The sequence below is a fragment of the Seriola lalandi genome, unplaced genomic scaffold (assembly GCF_002814215.2).
Source record: "Seriola lalandi dorsalis isolate HSWRI2012SDOR001 ecotype SW California unplaced genomic scaffold, Sedor1 jcf7180002054285, whole genome shotgun sequence".
Lineage (NCBI taxonomy): Eukaryota > Metazoa > Chordata > Actinopteri > Carangiformes > Carangidae > Seriola > Seriola lalandi.
The window spans coordinates 1,005,147-1,030,243 of record NW_019524838.1 but is presented as its reverse complement, the minus strand read 5'-3'; the positions used below and the strand labels follow the sequence as shown (position 1 = coordinate 1,030,243).

Genomic DNA, 25,097 nt, shown 5'->3' with positions numbered 1-25,097 from the left:
AAACCTAAACTGTCTGGTGCAAGAAGTGTTAACTAGAACCTAGTGTGTAATCTGTGCAGCCATTTGTCTTCACTCACCTGCGGACAAACTTGGAGGTGATCTTGCCGATGATCCCGGTGGAGGTGCCCCTGCGTTGCTGAGCGAGAGCCCCCGTGTCGTGGGACAGAGTGGGCGAGGCCGGGGGGCCATTGTAGGTAGCACTGCGGCGGTCTCTGAGCTGAGCTCCGTGGAAGGTGCTGCGACTGGTGGTACCACGAGGGAAACGGTTCTTCTCTGGGGTACTAATACTGTGTGCAGACGGAGAGGTGGAGGGTCCACGCGGAGAGGAGCTGCAGAATAAACAGGTTATAGGAGAGAACATGTTTAAAAAAATGGTGCGTATCCGCATCGGTGTACTTTAAGAAGTAATTTATACTACACACTACACAATTAGACTTTTACACCTCATCGCCTGTTACTAAAGATGATGAGGGCAGGATCAGGCTGCTCACCTGGCTTTAAGCTCTGTGTTGTCATCAATGGGGGGCAGTGTGCTTTTTGAAGGATGCCCTGACGATGACATGGACTTGGTGTGACGAGGTCGTGTAGAGCTCATTGCAGTCGATGGGGTGCTACCTGACACCTCAGTTAAACTGGGGATCAAGGGGCAAAGAGAATTAGCATGTGAGGATGAAAATCTTTCACTAAAACATGCTCAGTTTTAATATAGGGTTTGCATTATGTGCAATAATATTAGGTAGAAAAAATTACATGGGCAAGAGTGGGAACATGGAGAGCTACGTCTCACCCTATAGTTTAGTGTGAATATGTTTTTACTTACCTGCTGTCTTTGCCATTGGGAATAGCTGAATAGCGGTCAGTGGAGGAACGTTCACACACATATGTGTTCCTGCGAGTCATTGATCCATTGGTCTGTTTGTGAAGAAAGACACCAAAAGACATATTTTACATTTCAAATGAACTACTAATGAAAGATGATCTTGGGAAAGAGGCACAAATGTGAAGCTCTAACCTCTTTTTCTTCATAAATTCTTTCTGTCATCGTGGACCCGCCCACGCCTATTTGTTCATGTGTATCTGTGTGTGTCCTCTACTTTCTCACCCCCACAGCACTTGTAGTTTTCTTCCTCTCCTGCACCCCCAGTGGTGAAGCGGGAACGTCTCCTTTTGAAGTGTTGAGCTCCAGCCGGCGTGCTCCGTCCCACTCCTCCCTGTGGTCACTTTCCACACTCAGGGCCTGGCCGCGCTTCGTGTACGAAACCGCCGGGGGCACAGACGGACCCACTGGGAGAGACACACATATGGGAACAGATTTACATACTTTCCACCAAGGGCACCCTTAATTCCACAGCTCCGATGCCCAGGATTTTTAGACAAAAAGAAAGAGCAGATGAGGACAGTGTCTTCATTACAATGGTGCCAGAAAAGCCACTCAAAGCCAGGATTTACACATCATCCAGTCTGTCAAATATTATACTCTGCAACAACAATTAGTTTCACTAGTTATACAGCTACAGAAGCCAAGGTGAGCAGGTACAAGGCAAAGCTGTTCCCTCCTCATGCGTTGAGGTGCTGTTCCTGAGGGAGCTACAGGAAAGCAGCCAGCCAGCAGATGGCGGCAGACACAATGGCCCCACATGACATAGAAAGGAAGCTGCTACACAACCAATGCAGTGGTCAGGTTGAGTCACTGATTTGTGCATTTGAATATACTGTTTATGAAAATTAAACCACATTAAGCAAACAAACTAGTTTAAACTAGTCCAGGTTTGATGTACAAATAACAGTTAAATGAATGTAAAATTAATTCTACGAACACAAGGAAAAAAATGTTCTTTGTTTATCCTTTCCCAGAGGAAAATATATTTTAAAGCTTAATCATCTATATAAAAGCACCAGTGAAGCTGGAGGTGCTTAGTGCCTTGCTCAGAGGCACATCAGCAGGGTGAGTATCTAAATCCTCAGTGACTGAAAGCAACTTCCCCCTACACAACACGCAGCCAGCAGCACTCTCAGGGCTGGGAAGGACGAGGTTACTTTACTTGGCTTCTCTACGACACCACCACCACCACCACCACCATCATCATCCCCACCATGATCACTGTAGCGGCGCTGCTTCTGATTGGCCGAGATGCTGCGTGTGACCTTGGGATGGGCGGGAGAAATGCTGGAGCTGTTATTGATGTCACTGGTCGGTCGCTGTCGCTGGCCCAAGATGCTGTTAGTCAGAGGCTCGCTGCCCTCGAACTGAAATGTAAAGACTCAGGATGAGGCATATGGTTAATGCATTAACTACTGGTGATGATGTCAAGACAATGTAAGTCAAATATACTGACCTCTGGAGCTTTTCTGCCCAACAGCAGGTAGGTTGCCATGACATCATCGTACTTCTGGCTATGTAGAGACTCCGTGATCTCATCTTTAGGGAAACCCATCGTGACCATGAGCTCTGATGGCGGACAAAAGTCAAGATAATTCACAGTTAGTCTTGGACATGACATCTACACACACACACACACACAAACACACACACACATATACATACATATACATACACACACACACACACACACACTGTCTGACACACCTATTCTGGATGAATCACTGAAATCCGCCTCAGGCTCGATGTAAGGCTTCAGCTCCTCCTCCTCGTGACCCACATTCATCCAATGGTCTTTCATGATTTGCTAACAAAGAAACAAGAAAATTTTGCACGTCCCATAAAATTAGTTCAACATTATTTATATACACTATACAACATGGCACTTAAGGGGCCAGGTAAATGACATAACAGGCAGTTGAGAAATGGATGACTTCTTTATGAAATCTCTTTGACCGCAAGTTCAGCTGTGGCAGAACAACAGTGTGATCAATGGTTATTATTGGTGGAGAAATCTTTACTATTGAACTTCAGCCTGGTTCTGAGTGCAGGGGTGGTATCGACTCTGGACAGACTGATTGTGAAATGAACTGACACCTATATATTGTTTGCAAAGGAGAAACAAGCTCCAACCCTCCCAGATGACATGGATGCAGTGAGAGCACAATGCTTAAGTATTATGTTGTTTTTCATCTCGTTTTATTTCTTACAGTGCTTCAACAAATTCAATTCAAGTTTTATTATTTCAAAATGTGTTCATCAAAGAATTATGTAAGACCACTCTTTGATCTCAGATGAACAATGTTTTCAAATCTCCATCTGACAGGCTTTAAATTGAAGTGTTCTGCTGGGTCATAACTAACAACAGCAGCAATTATGTGCTTCCAGATGACGCACAACAATCATGCTCTAAATCATTAGGACTGCCTCTGTTCCACTGCAAGCCTGCTCCTGTGCAAAACATTTGTGAATGGAGAGCAAAAAACTGTGAAGATGCAACAGTGCAAATGCTGATAATACCTCCAAACTGCCTCGTTTGACAGGGTTGAGCACGAGTAGTTTCTTCAGCAGGTTTTCACAGTCTGTGGACATGTAGAAAGGAATGCGGTACTTTCCCCGCAGGACCCTCTCCCTCAGCTCCTGCACACCAGGCCACAGACATTCAGAGATGAAACCAATATGAGAAATGAGCAGTTAAGTTTTTTATTATTATTGTTTTGGCCATTTGGTGGCGGTGGATCGAGCTGTAAACAGAACATTATCACAGTATAAACTTGTTACGGCAAACATTTTTGCAAACAGTTATTCACTCACCCAGCAGATACAGAGCAACATTAGCATTTATTTGGAGTCGTGTTTCTGGCCAACTGGCGAATATAAGTCTAATATTTACTCTAGTCTAGCTCTGTTTTGGTCTACATTAACTCCTGAAGGAAATATCTCGCTCTTCAGCTACTAATTGCTTCATTAGGTTCACTGGCAGTGCTCGAAGTGTACAGTAGGCTTAAGAGCCTTTTTGCTAGAAACAGCTGCCTGTTGTGGCTGAAAACAAATGGCCATTAAACCAAAACAATGTGCTGAAAGGCGCTTAAAAAGCTCCATAGAGTTTAGGGAAATACCACAATTGGGGTGATAATTTTCTGTCATTTCATCAACATGAGAAACGCCTTTCACATTATGTGTAGTCATATGGTCAATGCTTATTGATTGTTAGAGCAGCTTTAAAAAAAAGACTACAGATCACTCAGCACAGCTATAAATATGCATAATAATAGTATGCTATAAATATTTTCTTGACCTGCTACATTCACTGCAGCTTTAAGACTTTTTCCAAAACTGCTGAATTATTAAAGTGGGCTGGATTAATCTCTACAATGTCTCATTCCAATCGACAGACACAGGAAATTCCAGTCTTAATTTAGTTATTCAAGTAACCCAGTTTTGGGTTGATGCATCCTAACTCAGTTAGAATACCTCACCAGGCTGTAGCACTTCATTTTGCAATTCTTTTAACGTGGCCTTTGATGTCTACAAATTCAGACTAAAACAGAATTATTCATGTATTTTGATGCATGCATATTTTATTATTGTTATTTTTTTTACCATGCAACAGATTTTTGAAACATGATGTAACGTGTCGTTTCATACTTTGTATATATATTGCGTATATATGTCCAAAGGAAAAACTGTTATACCTGTTCCGAACAACCACACACAAAGGTGGAGCAAAAAGTCTGCCATTATAGACGAGATGCAATGACTTGTGTGAGTGGATAAAACGCAGCACACCTTCGTACAGTCTCTTTCCAAAGACATTTGTCAGTGCAGCATCTATAAGGCATTTGGTGTAGCACTCAGCTGAACACAGGAAAAATGACAGCGCTAGTTGTGTGAAGAAAGAAAAAAGAGAGCTTGGGAGAGAAATTCAAACCCAGTGCACTTTCCCACTTCTGCACACCTGGTGTCATCACTCTGCTTGATATTTATTCATTACCAACATTAGGTCCCATTTCAGGGGTTAATTGTAGGCTATTATCATTGTCTTAAACCCCCTTACCAACACACAATCTGACAATAATGATCTCTTTATGCATCAACTGGCCAGAGTAAATATTTGCAAGACACAACTGTGGTGTGACCATACCTTTAGACGATTTGACAATCTTTTCATTTCAAGCATACTGTGCCCTTTATCAATATGTGTTTGCCTGAGGTGAAATGCAATGATGTGTTAACTTAATCATGGTGACAAGTTAGGCTAATCAGAAGGTACAGTACAAAGGTTTAAGATAAACAACTTGAGTAAGAAAGGCTTCTGTTCATAGCCTGTGATACATCCCAGAGCCAGAAAAAGTGCACACCTTTAGGTTCTGTCCGTCGAAGGGCAGTGATCCGCTGACCAGTGTGTAGAGGATGACCCCGAGGCTCCAGACATCCACTTCTGGTCCATCGTACTTCTTTCCCTGGAAGAGTTCTGGAGCAGCATATGGTGGAGAGCCACAGAAAGTGTCCAGCTTACTGCCCACAGTGAACTCGTTGCTGAAGCCAAAGTCAGCTATCTTGATGTTCATGTCAGCGTCTAACAACAGGTTCTCTGCCTGAGGTGGGGAAAGACAGGGCAGACAAGCAAAAAGACAGACAAAACATTAATTTATATAGTGTTTTTCTCACGATAGAACGCCCAGATATGGATGCTATGTTGACAAATCAGATGTCAGAGTGTCAGATAGAGTACTAGTTTAGATCCTCACTTTTAGATCCCTGTGTACTATCCTCCTCTGGTGACAATACTGCACCGCAGACACGATCTGAAACACAAACACACACACATCATAAGCAAGACATTAGCAAGACTGCTACCAAATTAAAATGTAAATTATTCTTATAAATTATTTCTTTTCTTTTTTCCAAATTCATTGCAAATGTCACAGAAAAGTTTTGATTATGTCCTTTATGTCCAAAAACTCTGGCAGCTAAAGTTTATTCTGCAGCATATGCCAATGGAAATACAATTAAATGAAGCTAATTTTTGCTAACATCCTCAGTATTGATAGCAGTTGATAAAACTGTGTTTAGTGGGACAGGGGGCTTGACAGAAAAAGGTTTGAGCATCACAGGGCTATTGTTATCTTTCTCTGAGGTTTACAAACTGCATTTCTCATGCAAGTCAACACTCAACAGTTGCTATATGGCAGCTGACAGGGACACTTCACTAACATACGCCAGAATAGCTACAGTATCAATCATACAAACCCACTGTTCTTTGACAGGTGCCACCCACCTGCCCGCACTCAGGCGCACACATGAACTACTACCTTTTTAAATGTGTCACACACAAACACACACAAACTGCTCACACTGTGTCACACGTAGCTCCTCTGAATCCTCTAAAGCCATTAAATGAGAGGGATTTTAATTACGAACACAGTAGATGTGAAAGAACTCATTTATCAAGATCTTCCTTATGCTTCATTGAGTAAAAGGAAAACTAAGGGAAAGAGATAGATGTTCTAATTCTGTTCATTATAGGCCATAAGTAAGCATGACAGAGACTATTAAATACATACACTGGTGTAGATGCCTTACTGCTCTTGTAGCACCACTAGGTGTCAGAGCAGCATCTATAAGGAAGTTGTTCTCAACCCCCGTTCTCTCAGACCAGAGCTATCTGCGCTCCATCTTTCCTCTGCAGTTGGTGACGAAGCTTGATCTTGGTGCATGCAGTCTTCCCAATGAAAACAGTAATGGAATGACGACAGAGAGGTGAGAGCGCTGCGATACTGATGACTCACCTGTCTGAACTTGGCCCTGGCCTCCTTCTCCTTCATTCTGCCATGAGCCACTAGATAATCAAATACCTCTCCTGGAATAGATCAAAGAAATATACATATATATCAATCAGTATATTCTCATCAGTTTATGTTGTCTTTATCACAACTACGGTTAACACATAATGATGTATTCATGCTCACTATAGGGTAAGCATCTACCAAATGTCAAGTTCTACATCTAAGCATTTGAGATGATTTATAGTTAGCAGTCAGAGAGTTGTAAAGACCAGGATGTTCTGGGAAGAATATTACATTAGAGGCAGCTTGAACTTACATGACCTACTGGTATACAGTACTGACAGTGTTTTTTTGTCTTGTGTGTATGCTTATCAAATTGCTCTAGGACTGATAAATGTGGATATAAATACGCTCACAAGATCAACCAATAGCACACATTTAGTGGACATGCATTAATGCTTCACTCACCACCACTGGCATACTCCATCACCAAATAAAGCGTCTTCTCTGTCTCAATCACCTCAAACAATTTCACTGCAGGGAGAGTTTGGAGAAAGGGAAAGACAAGAAGGCAGGGATAAAATAAATGGGCTATTTGCAGTAGGACAGAATTTTTTTAGGTTCTACATTGTTTAGCTGAATTTACTGGTCTGGTTAGACCAGTACCCTCATTGAATTAAAACTGGTATCTGAGTATGAATGAATTCTGAAAATAAAAAAAAGACAACAGGAAATCAGAGGATCTCACAAACACAAAAAAATGTTTCTTCCACTGATCCGAGAGCAAGTTATACTGGTTTAGCTTGGTACTGGGTGTTACTGCTCTGCTGTCGTCATGATGCAGGCTCCAGTTTGAACTTACCTATATTTGGGTGATTCAGTATCTTCATTATTCGGACTTCCCTGAAAAGCTGTTGAGACACAGAAGGACATTTAATGCATCCAAAAATATGCTGAATGACATTACAACCAGTGACCCTGCATGTCAGCTCTGTGAAAGCACTGTGGGGAAATGTTATTAAGCACCGATTGGTGAACTAAATGAAGGGAACTGAGCCACAATAAATACTAAACTGTGTATAAATTTGAAACTGAATTACACTCTGCAGGAACATGAAAGGACCCGAGGATCATGGGACTACATTACTTTGTAAAGCAATATGATGGATGCAGTGACAAAGTCGCACTAAACCCTGCCCTATACAGATAAGGAGCAGAATTACGACTCCACTGACACGCTGCAGTCCAGCCAGCCGCCCATTCAAACAGCACAGCCAGCACCAGCAGAGTACAGCGTGTCAGTTAGGTATTTGCTGCCTAATATAAGCATCTTCATATCATATTGACGCCTTAGCCCTATATGTACACAAGTTTTCTACGAGCAGCATGTACAGTATCAGTGCAGAGTCAGAGAGGAGAGCATTCAGAGTTATAATCATTTAAAAACGTGTCTCCACAGTCTTCGTGTGACTGTTTATGTCAGATGAGCTCCTTCAGCCACTTAGAGGTGCTGTTGAATCATTTACATTCTGCTGACTCCCAGTCGTGCTCTGCTGAGGGTGTGTTTGAGTGTTAAATTTCAACACTCACTCCACTGGGATTTAGCATCTACTGCTACCGGAGACAGAACACAGATTTTGCCCATTTGCAGAACGCTTTGATTGAGCAAAAAAGCCATGAGTGATGCTTTCATCCCCAGCCTATTTTAAACTGAGAAAATTGACAATTACCCAACATGTCATTATTGGACATGTCAAATAAAAAAAATGAGAATGGACACTGTAGTGGTCTCTATGCGCGTGTGTATACTAGTGTGTGCATGCAACTTTTCTAATGGTGCTTTTAAGTCTTACATAAGTACTGGGATAGTCTATGTTTTGTAGGTCATCAAACGCAGCCATTATACCAGTGTGAGCAGGCCCGACTCTGTGGGACCTCTCAGCTACAGTCTGGTTCAACAACATGCAGGTACTCTCTCTCTCTCTAAGTCCTTCTTCTGTTCTCTGTCTCTACTTGCTTGTCGGCCTCTTTTTTCTTTCTTTTTGACACTTTTCATCTCATTAGACCCTACACACAGTGTACAGAGAGCTGCTGCAGAGGGATTCAAGAATATTGCTTATTGTCTTTTTTTTCCTTACTGTCAAAGAATCCCATAAAAAAGAGTAAGAAAACCAACAAAGATTTTCTTCTTATTAACAAGTATTGTCTGTGTAGCCAAGGCCTGTTATAGATTGTTCCTCTGTACCATAGAACTCCACTGTTGTCCAAAAAATGTTTTAAATGCATTAACGAGCCACACTGCAGCACTGGGTGACATTTTGAATGAACATGGGCATGTAGTTCCCACATACACCATCCTGCTGCTGAAATACTCTCTAGGACATCGAATGTGCATTCATCCGCAGCTGAAAATAGTTCCTAAAACATGTACTATTTACTCCAGTTAATGTTTAACTGTTTTAGGTCTTATTTAGAATATAGAAAAAGATTATGAGAGTACATTATAAATACATATAACCTGACGTGTAAACAGGTTCAAGGGTAATATATTCTGTGGACAAACAGAATAATGTCATAGTTAAAGAATGTGTGAAATAGGCCTGATATGTCACAGAAACAGAGATCAGTTGTTCATAACTGCTAACTCCGTTCACTAAGACTTTAAAGTTAAATGATTTTAATTTTAATTGTTTAATGGTAACTGCATATGTAATATGTTGTCATGTGCCAACCATATACAGCATATTAACAGGCGGTACTAATATCTACATTTATATTTATCCTATGGTGCAGTTTCCGGTGCAGTGAATGTTATGTGTGATTTGACTGGTGTAACACTGCAATTTCCATTTGGAATCATTAAAGCAATCTATTTGTACATTTTAAATCAGACATTTTAAAGTAATGTGTCTGCATGCAGATTTTATTTAAAGTTTAATTTGTTATTGGCTGTGTTTCTTGTCCCCAAATCATTCAGTTCCTGAGCAGCTCAGAATAGTGAGCTTCTCCAGTGTGGAGAGCCTAGCTCCATATTCATCAGCTGTTATGTTGGCCTGAGAGATTCCCCCATGGTAACAAAGTCAATTAGAGTGGAAATATACTGACACAATAACCAGAAAATGTCCTGCAGTACACAAGAATATACATATAAGTGACAGTCTCAAATATGCATCCATCCCCGCATCCTTCAAGTCAGAAGTTCTCCTTTATTATCCTGAATGAGTGATGGACTAAGGAGTCAGTGTTTTATCTCAATCTCTTATCTCTTCCTCTTTCTCTGTCCCTCTGTATCTCTCTCTCTGTTGTTTGCGTCATTGCCCTAAAGCCCTTCACATGGGAAGCACGCGTGCAGCCACTTGGAAACAAAAATTAGAACAAATCTGAGAAGGGCGATGGAACACGACAACAACAAACACAGTGGCTGTCAATACAAGCTCAATAGAGAGGTAGATACCATGGCGAATGACAGGAGATAATGAGTTTGGGGGCTTTGATCCAGTCTAGTTTAATTATCAATAATATCTACAGGCACAAAGGGGAGTCACAGCATGGCATAAAGCAGTTTTCGAGGTGGTTCTGGACAAGGTGAGACAGGTATTCACTACAGGACAAGTAGTTAATATTTGGGCAGAACTTCCTTCGAGGCAAAATTTACTTTCCAACTGAAATTAATTAAAATGGTCCATCAGGTGAGGCAGGTGAGACAGTGATTGACAAAAATGATTACAAGCTGCAAAAAACAAAATGCAGATCACACACATGAAAGCACGGCGTTTCCAATGGGCCTGAATCTCAGGAGTCTGTGCCAGTGACCTACTTCCAGTCGCCCAGGGGCGCCCAGACTCCCAAACTAGCCTTAATTACAGCAGAGTCCCCATGCAGAAGGAGCAGAACAGCAGATATCAGTCTGGGAGCACTTACAGGAACTGGCTGGACTATTTCAGTCACAGCAGCACAGCTGCTCATTCAACATGCAGATTATTGATAGGATGAGTAGCCTGGAAGACTTCATCCCTTTAATGACTGCGTGCATGTTTTCATGTGCACAAATTGTAGCTCAAAACCATGTATCAGTAAATAACCACTGCTTGCTGTCTGTCAGAGAAAGAAAGTGAGAGACAAACAAACAGGCGGGCAGAGGGATCCAAAGTGTCACTGACATTCAGTGTCCTGTCCTGTCTTGTCCTCTACTCCTGAGGTGCTGGAAAATAAACCCCTACAAGAAAAGGCACATCTCTCTCTGTCTGTATCTCTCTAGATGTGTTTTTCATGATCTATAACACCAAGAGCCAACTCAGCAGCAGACTTCACTTTTGCCATCTATCCTTGAACATGTAAACCAGCAGCCTCCACATTTGGTTTGTATCATGAGTAACCTCGGACAATAGTAGGCTTGAGCCGATATTCGATAATACTGAATATTGTAATATTCCTTCCATATGCGTTTTGGTTTTTTTTGCAGTTTTGCACAGGCTGATGAGTTCAACCCTCATTTCGCTGCTCACGGTACATTGTACCTTGGCATGTGACAAATAAAACTTTGAACTGCTGTTTGGTGGCAGTAACTCTTATAACTGCAACATAATAATATATCACGATATTTGGGCTGAAGTGTATTGAGATATTACAGTGCTGTGTGCTGTAATAGTGCTGTCTGTCTAGTCACATTCCACTCATCTGAACAACACCAAAGCTCCACTACCCCATGGGCTCGACAGCATTTCATGCAGGCTAATGCAGAGTGGCAGGCACAAGACAAACATAAACAACAGCCATTAAGAGAGCTTGACCCAATGGTGATCATTTTACAACTGTCAGAAAATACACATGTTGTTCTGACGGCTTTCTCACTGCCTTAAAAATCAGAAAACATCATTCAATCGCTTTCAGATATAAGATAGGGAGAGGGTTGGCACTGTTGTTTTAGTTTAGTTTGGCTTTTAGATTTTAGTGTTTGGAGAAGCTGTCAGTGTCATTTACTCTCCTCACTCTCTGCAGCCTGTTTTGCGTCACAAGTCAAACAGATCGCAGCGTTTTCCAAATGTGAATGTGTCTTGCATTTTAATAGCGCAAGCTTTGATTCTGTCTGCACGTCTGACTAGTTGATCATATAACCTTTAACATTTTGCTGATGCTGTCTTTGTTGAAGCAATGAAAAGAAACAACTCTTATTTACAGATTAGACAGAGAGCGATGGGAGGGTGGGATGAGAGCAGTGTTTGCTCAGTGAAAGAGGGGATTAACGGAGAGGCCTATTTTAGAGCTAAAATGCCTAAAAACCATGACAACGTCAACATCCCAGACCACAGATGACTTGTGATGCATTTCCTGTGGCGGATCTAAGGAGGTGCTTTGGAAGCTCAGCTGACCTCATTTCCTGTTACACTGAAACCACCACAAAGTCACACCAGGGCAGAGAGCGCCAATGGGCCATAAAGGAACAGATCAGAGCTTCATTCTAACCTCATGACTCATTCTGGCTTCTGCTTACCTCTTTTTAAAAACCAAATAATCCAACGGAAACACCACACTGACAAGGATAAGCTCAGGAAAATAAGTGATAAACTTCATCTCTTCGTCTCTGCGTTGTTAACACTACTTTAAATCCTGAGATAAATGAGAGGATGCCTGTGTGTATAAGTGAATTAATGGCTTGGCTACACAGCTGCAGGAATGAATGCATGCATGTGAAATGTTGCCAATACTATGACTGAAACACTAAAAAAACTCAGATTCTGCCAACATAAACCAAAGGATCTCCTGTGTGTGTCTGTATGTGTCATGTAAGCGTGTGTGTGTGTGTGTGTGTATATGTGTGTGTGTGCATGTGGCTGTATGGATCAGTGCTGGCTGTGCCTACAGTACCAGATGGTGTGCCCACAGCCTGACTCCTCTGAAACCATAAAAAGAGAGATCAGTGGCATTTTGACGAGGTAACATGAAAGAGCCACTGTTAACTGTGAGTTGATGAGGGATGTGGCCAGATCCGACCTCTCAAACCTCAGTCACACTCACACTCTGACCAACAAACAGGATCACAAAAAAAATAAATAAATCAAAAAAATTATCCTCAGTGCAAAATGTCTTATGAATTCTGAAGCAGAGCGAGACAAGGAGACAACGTTCAGTCTTTAGATGCATCAGAGAAACCTTCAACCGCTGGTCTTCATGCATGTAAAAAGCCTGAGTCACTGAATCAATAATCACGCCCGTCTGTTGTTTATATCCGCCTCTAGAAATAGCCTGCTCAGCTATACAGAATGACATTTTTAACCATGAAACTGTACACTGTGCTGATCAATTTATTGCCCTAGAAGCTACTTTGTGCAACGACTATGACCACTTTGTCATGGATAGAGGGGAAAAAACAAAAACTGTGTATGGCTTCTTAAATTTTACGTCCATTCACTATTAAATTTTCTTGCTCCCAGGGTGAGGGTCATGATGGGAAAAGAGCAAGAGGAGCAGCCCAGACAACCTTGGGGAACGCAGTGAAATTCAGTCTCGACTTGCCTCCAACAAAACAAGCAGCCAAAGCAAAAATACTGAAATGACTGATGTCAGCGAGAGACATTTCCATCACTGAGGACTTAAGCTGTAGACAGCACTGAGCAGTATTTTCCAATTAAAAGGGAAGATTCCTCTGAATGAAAATAGTTGGAGGGTAAAATGATCCAGAGTGCTCCTGTAGATTTGATTCTTGTTTTCTGGAACCGCAACTTGTTAACCATCTCAAATAACAGGAATAAAAACCAGTGATTGACAATGTTTTTCTTTTCTTGGTCTGCATTTTTGCCAGATACTATTCTGTCAAATCCAGAATCACAGGAGTAGCCAAGCAAAAACTGTCTAAAAGTGGATGCTCCTTTTAATGCATCCATAGTTGAGCTTACACAAGGATCGTATAGGGCACTCACAGTCAATGAGATAATCGATTCAATCCAGGAGACAACTGCTGCATTATAAGACAAGCTTCTGCATTGCAGATGGCACTGGTGTATACCATTACAGCAATCTATAATACCGAGCAGAGGACAATTCAAATATACTACAACATACAGTATAAGCTCCATACAGACATATAAGCATCTCTGCTCTTGAATACAGATACACAAACACACACCAGATTTAACACATGAATCTACGTGTATCGGCAAACAACAACATGAACGTACATACATGCTGTCACACCAATAACAGCTCATCCCCCATAAAAAGCTGTAAGACTTTTACATATTGACCCTCTCAGGTCTACTGCAGCTGACATCTGACAGGCCCACTGAATAATTGATCAGAGCGATCCTGATTGGTCTGCAGTCTCACATGATACGTCTGCCCTGCTACGTTCATCACCAGGCAGCGGACAACCCGACCCATCGGGTATGTAACCACTCATCATGACCTAGACAAGACCCAAATCTGTAAAGTCAGAGTCAGTTTATATTCAGAATCTTAATGCCGCACACACACACAAACACAAACACACACACACACACACACACACACACACACACACACACACACACACACACACACTGCTTCTAAATGTTCATTACACCACTGTGTGGAACCACACAATAGGCTGTTTAACAAAAGAGCTCACACAATGAAATTTATCTCAGTCAGATTAGATGAGTATGGAACTGAGAGCTTGAAATTCTCACAGCATCCTCGCACTGATTGGCTGAGGAATTGCAGTCGGATCCCATTAAGATCCAAGACAATTACAGATGAGCTTTGCTCGTGGAGAACAATGTCAGGAACAAAGTCATGCTAAAAATGCCTTGATAGGCTAGAAATTGTTTTGTTTTACAGATCTACAAGTAGAATTTCAAAAAGAACTACATTTTGTCTCCCATTAAGCCCTTCATAATAATACTCATGTTTGATTAGCCCAGCATTAATTTCTTCCAGTAACACAATGTGAGTTCACTCCCTTCATCGCCATTCAGACCAATACTGGATGGCAGACATTTAGGGAAGCTAATTGTTGTCATTATTTGGTCATTAAGACGCTTTGTTGGCTTACAGAGGCCAGGAGATCCATCAAGACATCAGCTGCCGTTCACGTAGGTGTGGTGGTTATAACGGCCCGTTGTTATGAAGAGTCACCACGGCAGCTGTTTAGTGATTTTGTTCTTCCTTTACAGTAAAACAGTGAGCGTAAGATTAAAAGAGCAGAAGTGGTGCACCGTGCCACGATAATGTCATGACCATGAGCAGAATTCCTGTCAGTCAGCTGCACACCTGCATTATTTTTAGAGTCACAGTAGGTGATGCTGGCTCATACTGTAGCTCTGACTGCTGTCATTCCACATGGTCTACTCTACCATGAGGAATGATGTGTATGGATATGTGAGAGTGTGTTTGCACTTCTGTGTGTGTTGGGGGGTTGTTTTACTGTATTCGTAGAGTCCAAAAACCAGGAGCCCACTTGTGGGGTCCAACAGCTTTATGGGGACTAAAATGCTGGAAGTTTAAATGGCTGTTTGGGGGTTAAGACTTGTGGTCTTGTGGTTCAAGTTAGAATTCAGTTGTGATTGTTAAGGTTAGGGTAAGGGGCTAGGAAATGCATTATGTCAATGATGGGTCCCCATAAATATAGTAAAAAAAAAAAGGTTGTGTGTGTGTGTGCGTGTGCATTTAATCAGCAGAAAGAGCTGGATTTGGACTCAGTAATCAGGAAACGGTCCCAAACCCTTCGTTGTAATTGGTTATGACTGCTAGACAAGGGTAAGTGACAAACATGCAGGCAGGGGTATTTTTAGCTGCTCCTAACCACAAACCAACATAGAGTCAAGAGTGAAGGGGGGGTGGAAGTGGAGATTAAACATGCCTTGTGGTCTCTCCTGACTACTTCTGATTACATTATGTAAAACAGCACATCCTGAGTTCAAAGATCAAAGAAACAGAGCGGCAAGAACTCAGGAATGAGTAATGGAAAAGCCATGAGCTCTGTAACCAAGACATTAATGTTACCATGTGGCCATAAAACACAGACTCACCTTCTGTAGACTGGTGGGATTCAGCTGGGTTTTGTCTATAATTTTCACCGCCACCTGAAGAGAGAACAAAGAGAGAGAAAGAGAGGGATGGGGGGGGGGGTGAAAGACAATAAAGATGTCAGAACTAATTCAGGTTTTGTATTCGTGTTTTGTTTTTACAGCCAAATGAACTATCCTCATTATTTCACTACTACACTGTGAAGAGGTTTTGTCAAAACATGTCACAGCTGAATCGGTGCTATTCAGTCTGAACACACCTTAAAACTCCTTTATTCAGTGATTTCTGAAGAGGTGAAGCTTTGAATTGCAGGTATAAAAAAACAGATACGGAAAAAAAAAAAAGACAGATAAATATGTATTTGTTCATGATGGTGAATATATGGTAGGTATACGCAAATGTGTCCACAGACAATCTAAAGACAGACGGACAGAGAGTGGCTGAAGTAAACTGTCCATGTGTTGGTGTATATAACTGTGCAGGTTGATCTACTGTTGGCTCGGCAGATCTCGCTGGGCAGCAGTCTGATCCATCTCAATAATCACCCCAAAGTGCACACTGAAACAGACCTGCTCACCTCACTTTCTGACAGCTCAGCAGCTTTCACAAAGCCACTAGATGAGCTATACTGCAGACTCACCAGTAAGCCCATTCATTATGCTGATAAGTGATTGACGAGCAGTTTTACAATATAATGTAATCACAGTGAAATAATAAATATGGCCTTTTGTTGTTGCACAAAATGATTCAACAATAATTATATACTTTTATTGCACAGACTGAGTTTGAGGTCGAACAAAAGACAAATGACCACAGAATCTTTTTTAGCCACACTAAAAAGTGCAGGTCTCTGAGGATGACAGTAGTAGTATGTTCCTGGTTGGTTCACACCATTTCATGGTCTCTGTGGGCCTCAAGAGGAATTTAGACTCTTCAACCAAACATTAAACATATCAAAGGTGTTTTTGTTTATTCTCTTTTATACTGTTAGCTATTGTCATTGGCTGCCAGGAAATAAGCTCAGATTGGAGCTGTTTTTAGGCAAAGTAGCTCCAATGAAATGAACTGATTCTTACTACTATTGAAGTGCATACAGAATAAGTGACATACACTCAAAAACACCCGCATGCATACTAAAATCTCTTGATTTTTGAGCGTGGTGTTGATGTGACAGGATACCATTGTCCCATAAAATAATTCACAATGGAAAAGGAGGAGCTACTCGCGGCTCTGGTGGTGTGACAACTCTGGTGAGGTGACAAAATCATTTGTGCATTTTTTAAAATATCTAACTGTTCGTAGCTTAAGTAACGTTTTATTTTCCCCTTTTTGCACAAACCAGTATAGAATGTTAATGTCTTGTAAACAAATATAGTATACTAAATCAGAACATCATACATTTTTTATTGTGTATCATATAAATTGGGACACACTGTTAGTCCAGTTGGGATGGTGGTTACCCTCTAACCACCACATGCCTGCTAATCAGGCTGGGGACCTTTGCTCTATGTTGTCCCCCTCTATTTCCCCACATTCCCTATCAGCCTCTCAAGTCTATACTATGGAATAAACAAATGAATACTTTGTATCAGCACTACTAAGTTTAACCTTAATAGTCCACTAATTCATACATTCATATTTTTTTGGAATATAAAAACAAATTCCATATTTGTTTTATTTTCTGGACTATGTCAGAGCCAGAGATCAATTTTTCCGATTGTCAGCAGCTCCTTTATTTCCAACATGTGTTGTCTCATTGAATTATCAAGACCACACTCAAGACTCAGGCAAGTTAAGTTCCTTTTTTGCCATCCCGTATCTTAAACTGTTCAACAAAATGCTGACACAGAAACTGCAACCCTGACCTCCGACCTCTCTATAGAATGTAGAAAGGGGAGAAATTGCTGTTGGAGATTTATGATATCATGAAAGAATTGATTAGAATTTATTATAACAGCATTACTGTGACTCTTGCCTTATAAGAGCTCAATAAGCATGCTTCAGTGGATGCAGACTCTGGCCCTAATCCCAAGCAGCCTGTTAAGGGGAAAACCAGAAAGCAAATGCTGAGTCATGGTGGAGAGAATGCAGGTTATTCATCCTGAGCAGGGTTTCCCTGAGACCTACAAGATGATGGGACATTTAATTTCATCCAAACCTGGAAGCTAAACTCCATAATAACACCAATGTAGTGGCTGTGAAAGGAACAGAGTGTATCAGGGAGACGAGAGAGCGCAGTGAAAGAGCGCACAGAGGCTCGCTGTGTGTAGACACACACAGTACGCAGGTGGAGTCTTATTGCAGTCTGTCTTAGGTGGGCAGGTGCACACAGACAGACCTCAGTCCCTTCCTCTCCGCTTCCTCCTGTCATGGACAAAATTCAAGTGTAGGCATGTATGTGTGTACGTGTCTGTGTCTGTGTGTGTGTGTTTGTGTGTGTTGATCTACGCCTGCAGGTGTTAGAGCTGTCCTCATGTGTCACTCTATTGTTCCAACTTCCACTATTCCCTTTAAATGAGTCAGAGATATTCATTACATTTACCACGAAGCACTGTGCCAATATTTCCCTTTGTGCTCTCAGATTGAGTGATTTGATGAATGCGTGGATGGCATCACATCATATGCCAGTGTTAGTGTGCATGTGTGTGTATGTGCGTGTGTGTGTTCTCTTTCTAATGGATTTGAGGGTAAATAATTCAGTCCCACCATGACAGAAGGGCAACGCGCATCACTGTTAATTATTCAGCGCATTCGTAACACACGGGCCATATGCTGCTCACCGTGTGTAGGTCTTGTGATCGTGCGCGCAAATAAAACATGTACACGTGAATATTCAGACAGAGGACAGGGAGGGGAAACTTAGTCATAGCATCAATTGTGTGCTGGAGTGCTTGACATGTTCCTCTACACTTTTATTTCCCTCTGAACTGTTTTTTTTTTTTTCACAACCACAGGGTCATGATGTCTGTGCAAAAAGGGAACTATTTTAGCAGAGTATAAGATCAGGTCTCATACACAAAAAAACGAAAGGTATCACTGATATTGGGGAGGTAGCATGGCTGGGTGATGCGTTCAAAATCAATATTACAATAATAAGAAGAAGATATTTAAAATGTACAAGAATGTACAACAGTATTATCCTTTTACTGTCACATGTATGTCAAAGCCGACTGTCCACACTATACTGTATGGATCAATTGACGCACATGAGCCTCTGCATCCAGAGTAATTCATTAATTTACCCATTAATTACACTTTATATTCCAGTGTTCTTTACATTGCCATGCACTTTTACGCTTATACACTACGGTTTATACAGTTTGTAACCCTGGACATTCAGTACACAGGAACAATTTGACCTGAATTTATTTACTGCATATAAAGTTAATTCCTGCTATATACCAGATGCATGTCTAACCCATTTTTCTAATCCGTCTCAGTCACTCTCTGAACCATAGTCTTTGTATTTATTTGCACTTTATTTGCCTAATAGTGTCATTCTGTTTCTCCATTTTATTATTTTTATTTCCATCTACTCTGAATATACACATCTGTTGTGTGTTTATCCGTCCTGGAAGAAAGGTTTTTTGTGGAGGTTCTTCCTTATACAGATTGATGGTCTAATAATAGATAGGGTCATATGCTGTTCAGATTTTAAAATGCTTTGAGGCAAATTTGTGATTTTTGGTCACATATGGTAAATAAAATTGACTAGACTTCAGTTGCCACATACAACAGCTGTATGTTCAAGCTTGCTTCACCCTTTTTTTTTTTAGCTTTGTTGTCTTTGTCTTTATGTCTATATTTGGTTCTTTCGGTACGTTTCAAAATCCTTCTATATGTTAAGGTTAGAGCTGAAATAATTAGTCGATTTATGTGTGATGATGTGATTTCACTGAAAACTGAAATATTAAATTGATAAATAATAATACTGTGTGATGGTCCCTCCTCAGTGGGTAGGAGATGAGGGCATATGGTGGAGGCAAATGTTTCCATCAGTGCAGCTGACCATGTGTGTGTGTCAGAGAGAGTGTGATGTGTGTTCACATCCCAGAGTCACCCTCTTCAGCAGATAAAGGACACTCTGTCATCTAGAAGCTTTCTCACATTAAAACAAATTACAGTTTTGCAAAAAAGTATAACTGTTGTCTATTGTTTGTTTTAAGTGTGGGTGAAATCTTTGCCGGTTAGAGACTCACTAGGTTCAAGCTAAGATAGCATCAGTTTTAGTGGGTTGTGTTCTTTCCACCTGTTCTCTGTCTCACTCTGATCCATGTCTTTGCATTCTGATGAGCCAGCAAAGGCACTCAGGCACACAAAGCAGTGTCTGACCTTCTCAGCAAAACAGTGGGCAGCATGCTGTGTTAAAGGAACAGAACTTTGGAAACTGTTTACCCACTGAGCTGAGATTGCAACACACTAACCCAGTATATTTTTATACCTGTACCATGTGTGTTGTATTTGTTTTGTTGTAAATTAGCATTGGACTACAAACACTAAATACAATGCATCTGGTGCTTTGACATAATTGTATGTTGCAGTTCTAATACTATTGTTATGTTCATGTAAAAAAAAGTAAACTAAACTAAAACTAAATTACCCAGAATTCCTGTTTAATATTAGCATCAAGGGACACAGGATGGATCAAACTGTCAGCGGTTTCACCGGGGAGAATATTTATGCCCCAAATACTCTGACATGAGCAGGTAGATAATGTAACTCCGAGGATTAAAGGAAGCAAGGGGCTAAGACATAGACATGAAAGGACAGGTGAGGTGGATCAGGGCTGTCAGTGAATGCCGTGGGTCCTGCTGAGTGAAACACAGTGAACATATCGCAGGTCATTGTTTTCTCCTTAGAGAGACAGGAGCTTTAATTACTGACACACCAAAGCAGGACGTCTATCACTCTGACAGGTCAGCAGTGTATGCCTGTGTGTGTGTGACAGAGACAGAAACAGAGAGCTTGACCTGACCTGACTGGGAGAACTAACATAGTCAAGTACAATATCGTCATGACAGGAGATCATTCATTCTCCTGACAGTCAGAACAGGTAAAAAAACTGGGTTTAACTTGGAGCAAATCAGTGTCTCATGGGCAAAATACCTGTTCAAGCATAATTCTCCTGTGAAAGAGTTAAAGGAGCTATTTGTAAATTTTGCTATTGCTACATAATCAACGTTAGCATGAACAGCTCTTTACGTATCGGTCTTGCCAACAGCTTCAGCATTGCATTTACAGGACAAGACGTTATAATATGCCCTCAGGGCAGCGCTACTTCTTCATGGCTGCCTGGACACTACAGTGACTCGTACCAGAAAGAGACTAAGCCTGAGCTAGATGATTAGCTAGCTAATTTCAGTAGAAGAAAAGAAGTGATAGAAAACGAAGCAAAATGAGAGGATGGCTTTCTACCTCTGGAAAGAACTCTTAACGAGTAAAGGAAAGAAGTTTCTTCTAGACTGGTACGTACAGCTGTTAATGCTAACGGTGGCTATGTACCAATAGCAAAACTTACAAATAGCTCTCTTTAAAGAAAATAAATACTGTATGGTGACTTCTGTTACACCCTGGTTTCTCTGGTGGATGTATAAAATTGGAACACGAATGAGAAATGTGAATTGAGATGAGTAGATGAGACATGACCTTAGGTACACTTAAAATCTGAACTATTTTTCTTTCAAGTGAGCTCTTTTCCATTGTCACTGGAGCAGAAATTATTATTCAAATAGCCAGTTTATGGAATCAAATATATTTAAGTCATAATGCAGGGACTTCACCGCTTTCAGCTTCTCAAATGTGAACAATTGATGATTTTCTTAGTCTTCCTTGATAGTAAGTTCAATATCTTTGGGTTTTAAACTAAAACAAGTAATGGACAACTTGGGCTCTGGGAGGTGATCATCAATTTTTGCTCTTTTCAGACTTTATAGACCAAACAATCAAGCAATGAATAAAGAAAATAATATGCATATTAACTGATAATGAAAACAACAGTAAGCTGCAGCCCGAACTGTTAACACGTAGCAATGAAAGAGCGAGGCTGACATAGGCTTTGGGATTAAGTATTAAATAAGGACAAAACGAGAATTACCTCAGTGATTTATAAAATGTAAATAAAAACTTGTCTCACCTCTCGTCCAGTCAGGACATGTCGTGCCAGCTTCACCTTTGCGAAATTTCCCTTCCCAATGGTCTTGAGGAGGCGATAATTGCCAATATGGGGATGCTCCTCTGTGGAGGTGAAAGAGTTGCGACATCGTGGCAGGCTGTGACGACTCGCAGACTTTGTTGGGGGGACTGGGGGCTCAACAAAGCCGTCCACCGATGAGTGCTGCAGGAAAGCCAAACGAGTGGAGATCAGCAACATCCTCATTCCCTGACTGGAACTTTCATTTATATACACACAAAAACTACAAGTCCCTGAACCTCCACAAGGACTCCTCCTCTTGCTACACTGGCTGCACTCATACAAACAATGCAGCAGAGTGCTGCAGTGGAGGATTGTGTGTGCCAAAGCTGGGATATTGGCTGTGCAAACAGATATGAACCCATTAACTCAGTCTCAGATCCAAGTGAGGGAACCACTGTTCAACATGTGCATGTGTATATGTGTGTCTGAGCATATATGACTACATTTACATACACATATACAAACAAGTACCCTGCAAGCAAGCCCACTGAAAAACTGTGTGGGAGAGAATCAGGTTCCCTCCTCTCCCTTTGTGACACCTTAACCTCCTAACCTAAAGACTTTATCTGCCACAAGACAAGATTTGAAGAAGGAATGTGAACCCATTTGACTTTGTGCCTTTGAGAATACCTACAGCATGTGCAGTCAAGAGTTATAACAATGTTAGAGTCTCCACAGATAACAACAAGCGTTCCTGTAATATGGCAGGTGAAGGTGAATTAGGAACAGCTTGCCGTAAGCACAACGCTGGCACAGGCTACGCACAGTCTCTGCTGTCTGTTTCGTCTCCTCTACAACAGCTGCTGATGTCAGTCCAGGTCAGAGATCCCATGATCCTCTGCTCCTGAGCACCACACCCAGCCAGAGAATAAAGCCTTGGTCTGATTACCCAGGCTCCCCTGCTCCCGTTTCACCGGGGAAACGCTACACCCTGTAGGGTGCACATCACCTCAGCTAGCCCACATCCTGACAGAGGGAGAGCCACACAGCAGGATTCAAACACTCCACAGTGTCACAGTGTGTGTGAGAGAAAGAGATAGAAAAAGGTAGGCTAAGTAAAATCTTGATTAGATGCCAATTTAAGCCAGCATCCTTGTTTCTAATGCACCAAAACCCTCTTTTAGATCTCCATGACGGAGCAGTCTGTGTAACTTGCACTTGGTAAGCTGGTAAATATCCACACTGAAGTGGCTTTAGTTCTTTCCATCAACTTTCCATCAGCTTTGTCATATGGCCAGTTCATCCTTCAGCCACGCATGCACATACAAACACACATTTGGCCTGGCTCCTTATTCTCTAAATTAACCGAGGAGCATCTGGACAAGTAGGTGATTTGGAGCGCTAGTGCTCGATTAATTACACAAAAGTTTGTTTCACTTGCCCAGCCATTAACTCCCAAGCACTGACGTCATGTCTTCAGGGAGGCCAGACATAAAAAAAAAACAAAAAAAAACAATACCTGTGCAAAGACACACACATAAAAATAAGAAAGGCAGGAAAGAGCTTCTTCTATTTTGCTGCACTAAAAGCCACTCTGCCCTCTGAGTAATAAGCTGTTATGCAATGCAGTTCAGCTGCTAGTGGGCCCTGGGGCTGCATGCTGGAGTCAAACACAGGCAGGCTAGGCTGGTTGGCTACTGCCAGCCCTGCTGAGGCAGTGATTTAATAGCCGCCTAGCAGTCTATGTCCAAGTCTGTGAGACCTAAAGCAGCATTAGACTGTTAGACACTTACATTAGCAGTCTACTAAGCTAATGCATTACTGAACACAGAGAACAATCAGAGAGCTGATACCATCATGCAAACTTAACATTAAGGTTTGTTAAATTATATAACTTTACTGGAACAGAAATGCATTTACTAATTAGGATTTTATCACCTGAATAGGTGCAATTCAGATTTATATACTCTGTAATACAGAGCCAAAATAAAAGCACTGTTTTCAAATCTGGTGATAAAATACTGCTTCCAGCTATTTTCCACTGCTCGTGCTTGTAACACAATATAATACAAGGAGGCTTTAGACGAAGTCTGTGTCTCGTCTTGTTTGCAGAAAAAAAAAAAATCAGATGAACCTAGATATGTCAGAGTCTGTCAGTATACATACAGCAGTCCTCATTTGGACTGATCTCAGAAGAGGTATTTTTCTTTACTGTGCTGTACTCTGCATGTATGCGCGCGAGGAGTGGGGCGATGGGTGGTCGATATAAACATTCCTTCACACAGTTGATGAGAAATCTCCCACGGTTTAAGCCATCTCTCCGCCTTCTTTTGTTTTAAATAAATACACATCTATGTGCTGCTTCGGCTCATCAGTGTCGTGGCAGCAGAATGGTGAATAATAACTCGCTCCCTCCTCCACCTCCTCCTCAGCACTAAGCGTGCAGTTACAAGAGGGCCCAATAGGTGATGGATGTCACATTGCGATGCTACCAAGCGTTGCCATTGAAAAGTAGGGCAACATCCTCCCCCACCCTCCCTAATTATTGACGTTGTGGACTAGAAAATACCCTCAGTTGTAGGAGTGGAGCAACACCATTTTCTCACAGGCCACACAGGCAACGTTTTTATTCACAGCGTTAACATTCAAGCTTCGCGTGTTACCATTAATGCCAGCACACTGACGCAGTGCGTTGTTATGGCTAGCCTTATTGTGTAGGCAGAAACTGGGACAGACATGACCAAACTGCACCTTTATCCTAGGTTATTCTGGGCTCCATGCTTTTATTCCCGTCAGAGGGGGAAAAAAGAAGATAAAAAAGCCACACTGCTCATTGGTCGAGTCTGTCTGCAACACTGAAGCCCCCAAAAAGCGCTGTCATAAACCTGCACCGACCAGTGCGCCAAATAGCCAGATCCCCGGACATTATTATTCCGCTCCCACGTCCGGTAACACACCGGTGTCTCTCGATAACAGCACTTACATTCTCAGTGTCACGCTCGTTCACCGTGGGCAATGGCGTTCTGGTCGACATCTTGTGTGCTTCGCAGGCCGCTCAGCGATGCAGCGGGCTGGGCAGAGCAGAGCAGACACAGCGCGGTCCGTCGGGGAGAGCGGTGCCTCTGTCCCTCTCTAACATCCCCTGTAAACACCGCAAAACGGCGGCCTTTTACCGCAGCATAGTGCTCGCAAAACCCGGCAGACACGCCAGATTTTCTTATTAGCTTTGTGCACTTCCTTTCAGGTAGGCTAGTGGCAGACAGAAAAGGAGGAAAGAGAGACAGAGAGAGAG

The 25,097-nt window shown here is 41.8% G+C and overlaps 1 protein-coding gene across 4 annotated transcripts in view; it reads right to left on the bottom strand.

Annotated features, from left to right (window-relative positions):
• Positions 1-25,091, bottom strand: part of mark1 (MAP/microtubule affinity-regulating kinase 1) — a 28,557-nt gene extending 3,466 nt beyond the window's left edge. For 2 of the 4 annotated variants that reach the window (XM_023405731.2, XM_023405732.2), the window contains exons 1-16: positions 24,789-25,091; positions 21,806-22,006; positions 15,675-15,728; positions 7,532-7,580; positions 7,138-7,203; positions 6,673-6,743; positions 5,632-5,688; positions 5,242-5,478; positions 3,401-3,520; positions 2,588-2,687; positions 2,337-2,449; positions 2,043-2,247; positions 1,103-1,284; positions 821-912; positions 492-632; positions 78-329 (exon numbers count right to left, since the gene is read on the bottom strand). In XM_023405731.2, coding sequence (XP_023261499.1) covers positions 78-329; positions 492-632; positions 821-912; positions 1,103-1,284; positions 2,043-2,247; positions 2,337-2,449; positions 2,588-2,687; positions 3,401-3,520; positions 5,242-5,478; positions 5,632-5,688; positions 6,673-6,743; positions 7,138-7,203; positions 7,532-7,580; positions 15,675-15,728; positions 21,806-22,006; positions 24,789-24,839 — 1,991 coding nt within the window. In that variant the 5' untranslated portion in view covers positions 24,840-25,091. The remainder of the gene's footprint in view (positions 1-77; positions 330-491; positions 633-820; positions 913-1,102; positions 1,285-2,042; positions 2,248-2,336; positions 2,450-2,587; positions 2,688-3,400; positions 3,521-5,241; positions 5,479-5,631; positions 5,689-6,672; positions 6,744-7,137; positions 7,204-7,531; positions 7,581-15,674; positions 15,729-21,805; positions 22,007-24,788) is intronic. The other 2 variants (XM_023405733.2, XM_023405734.2) reach the window with 1 other exon arrangement.
• Between the last annotated feature and the right edge of the window lie 6 nt (positions 25,092-25,097).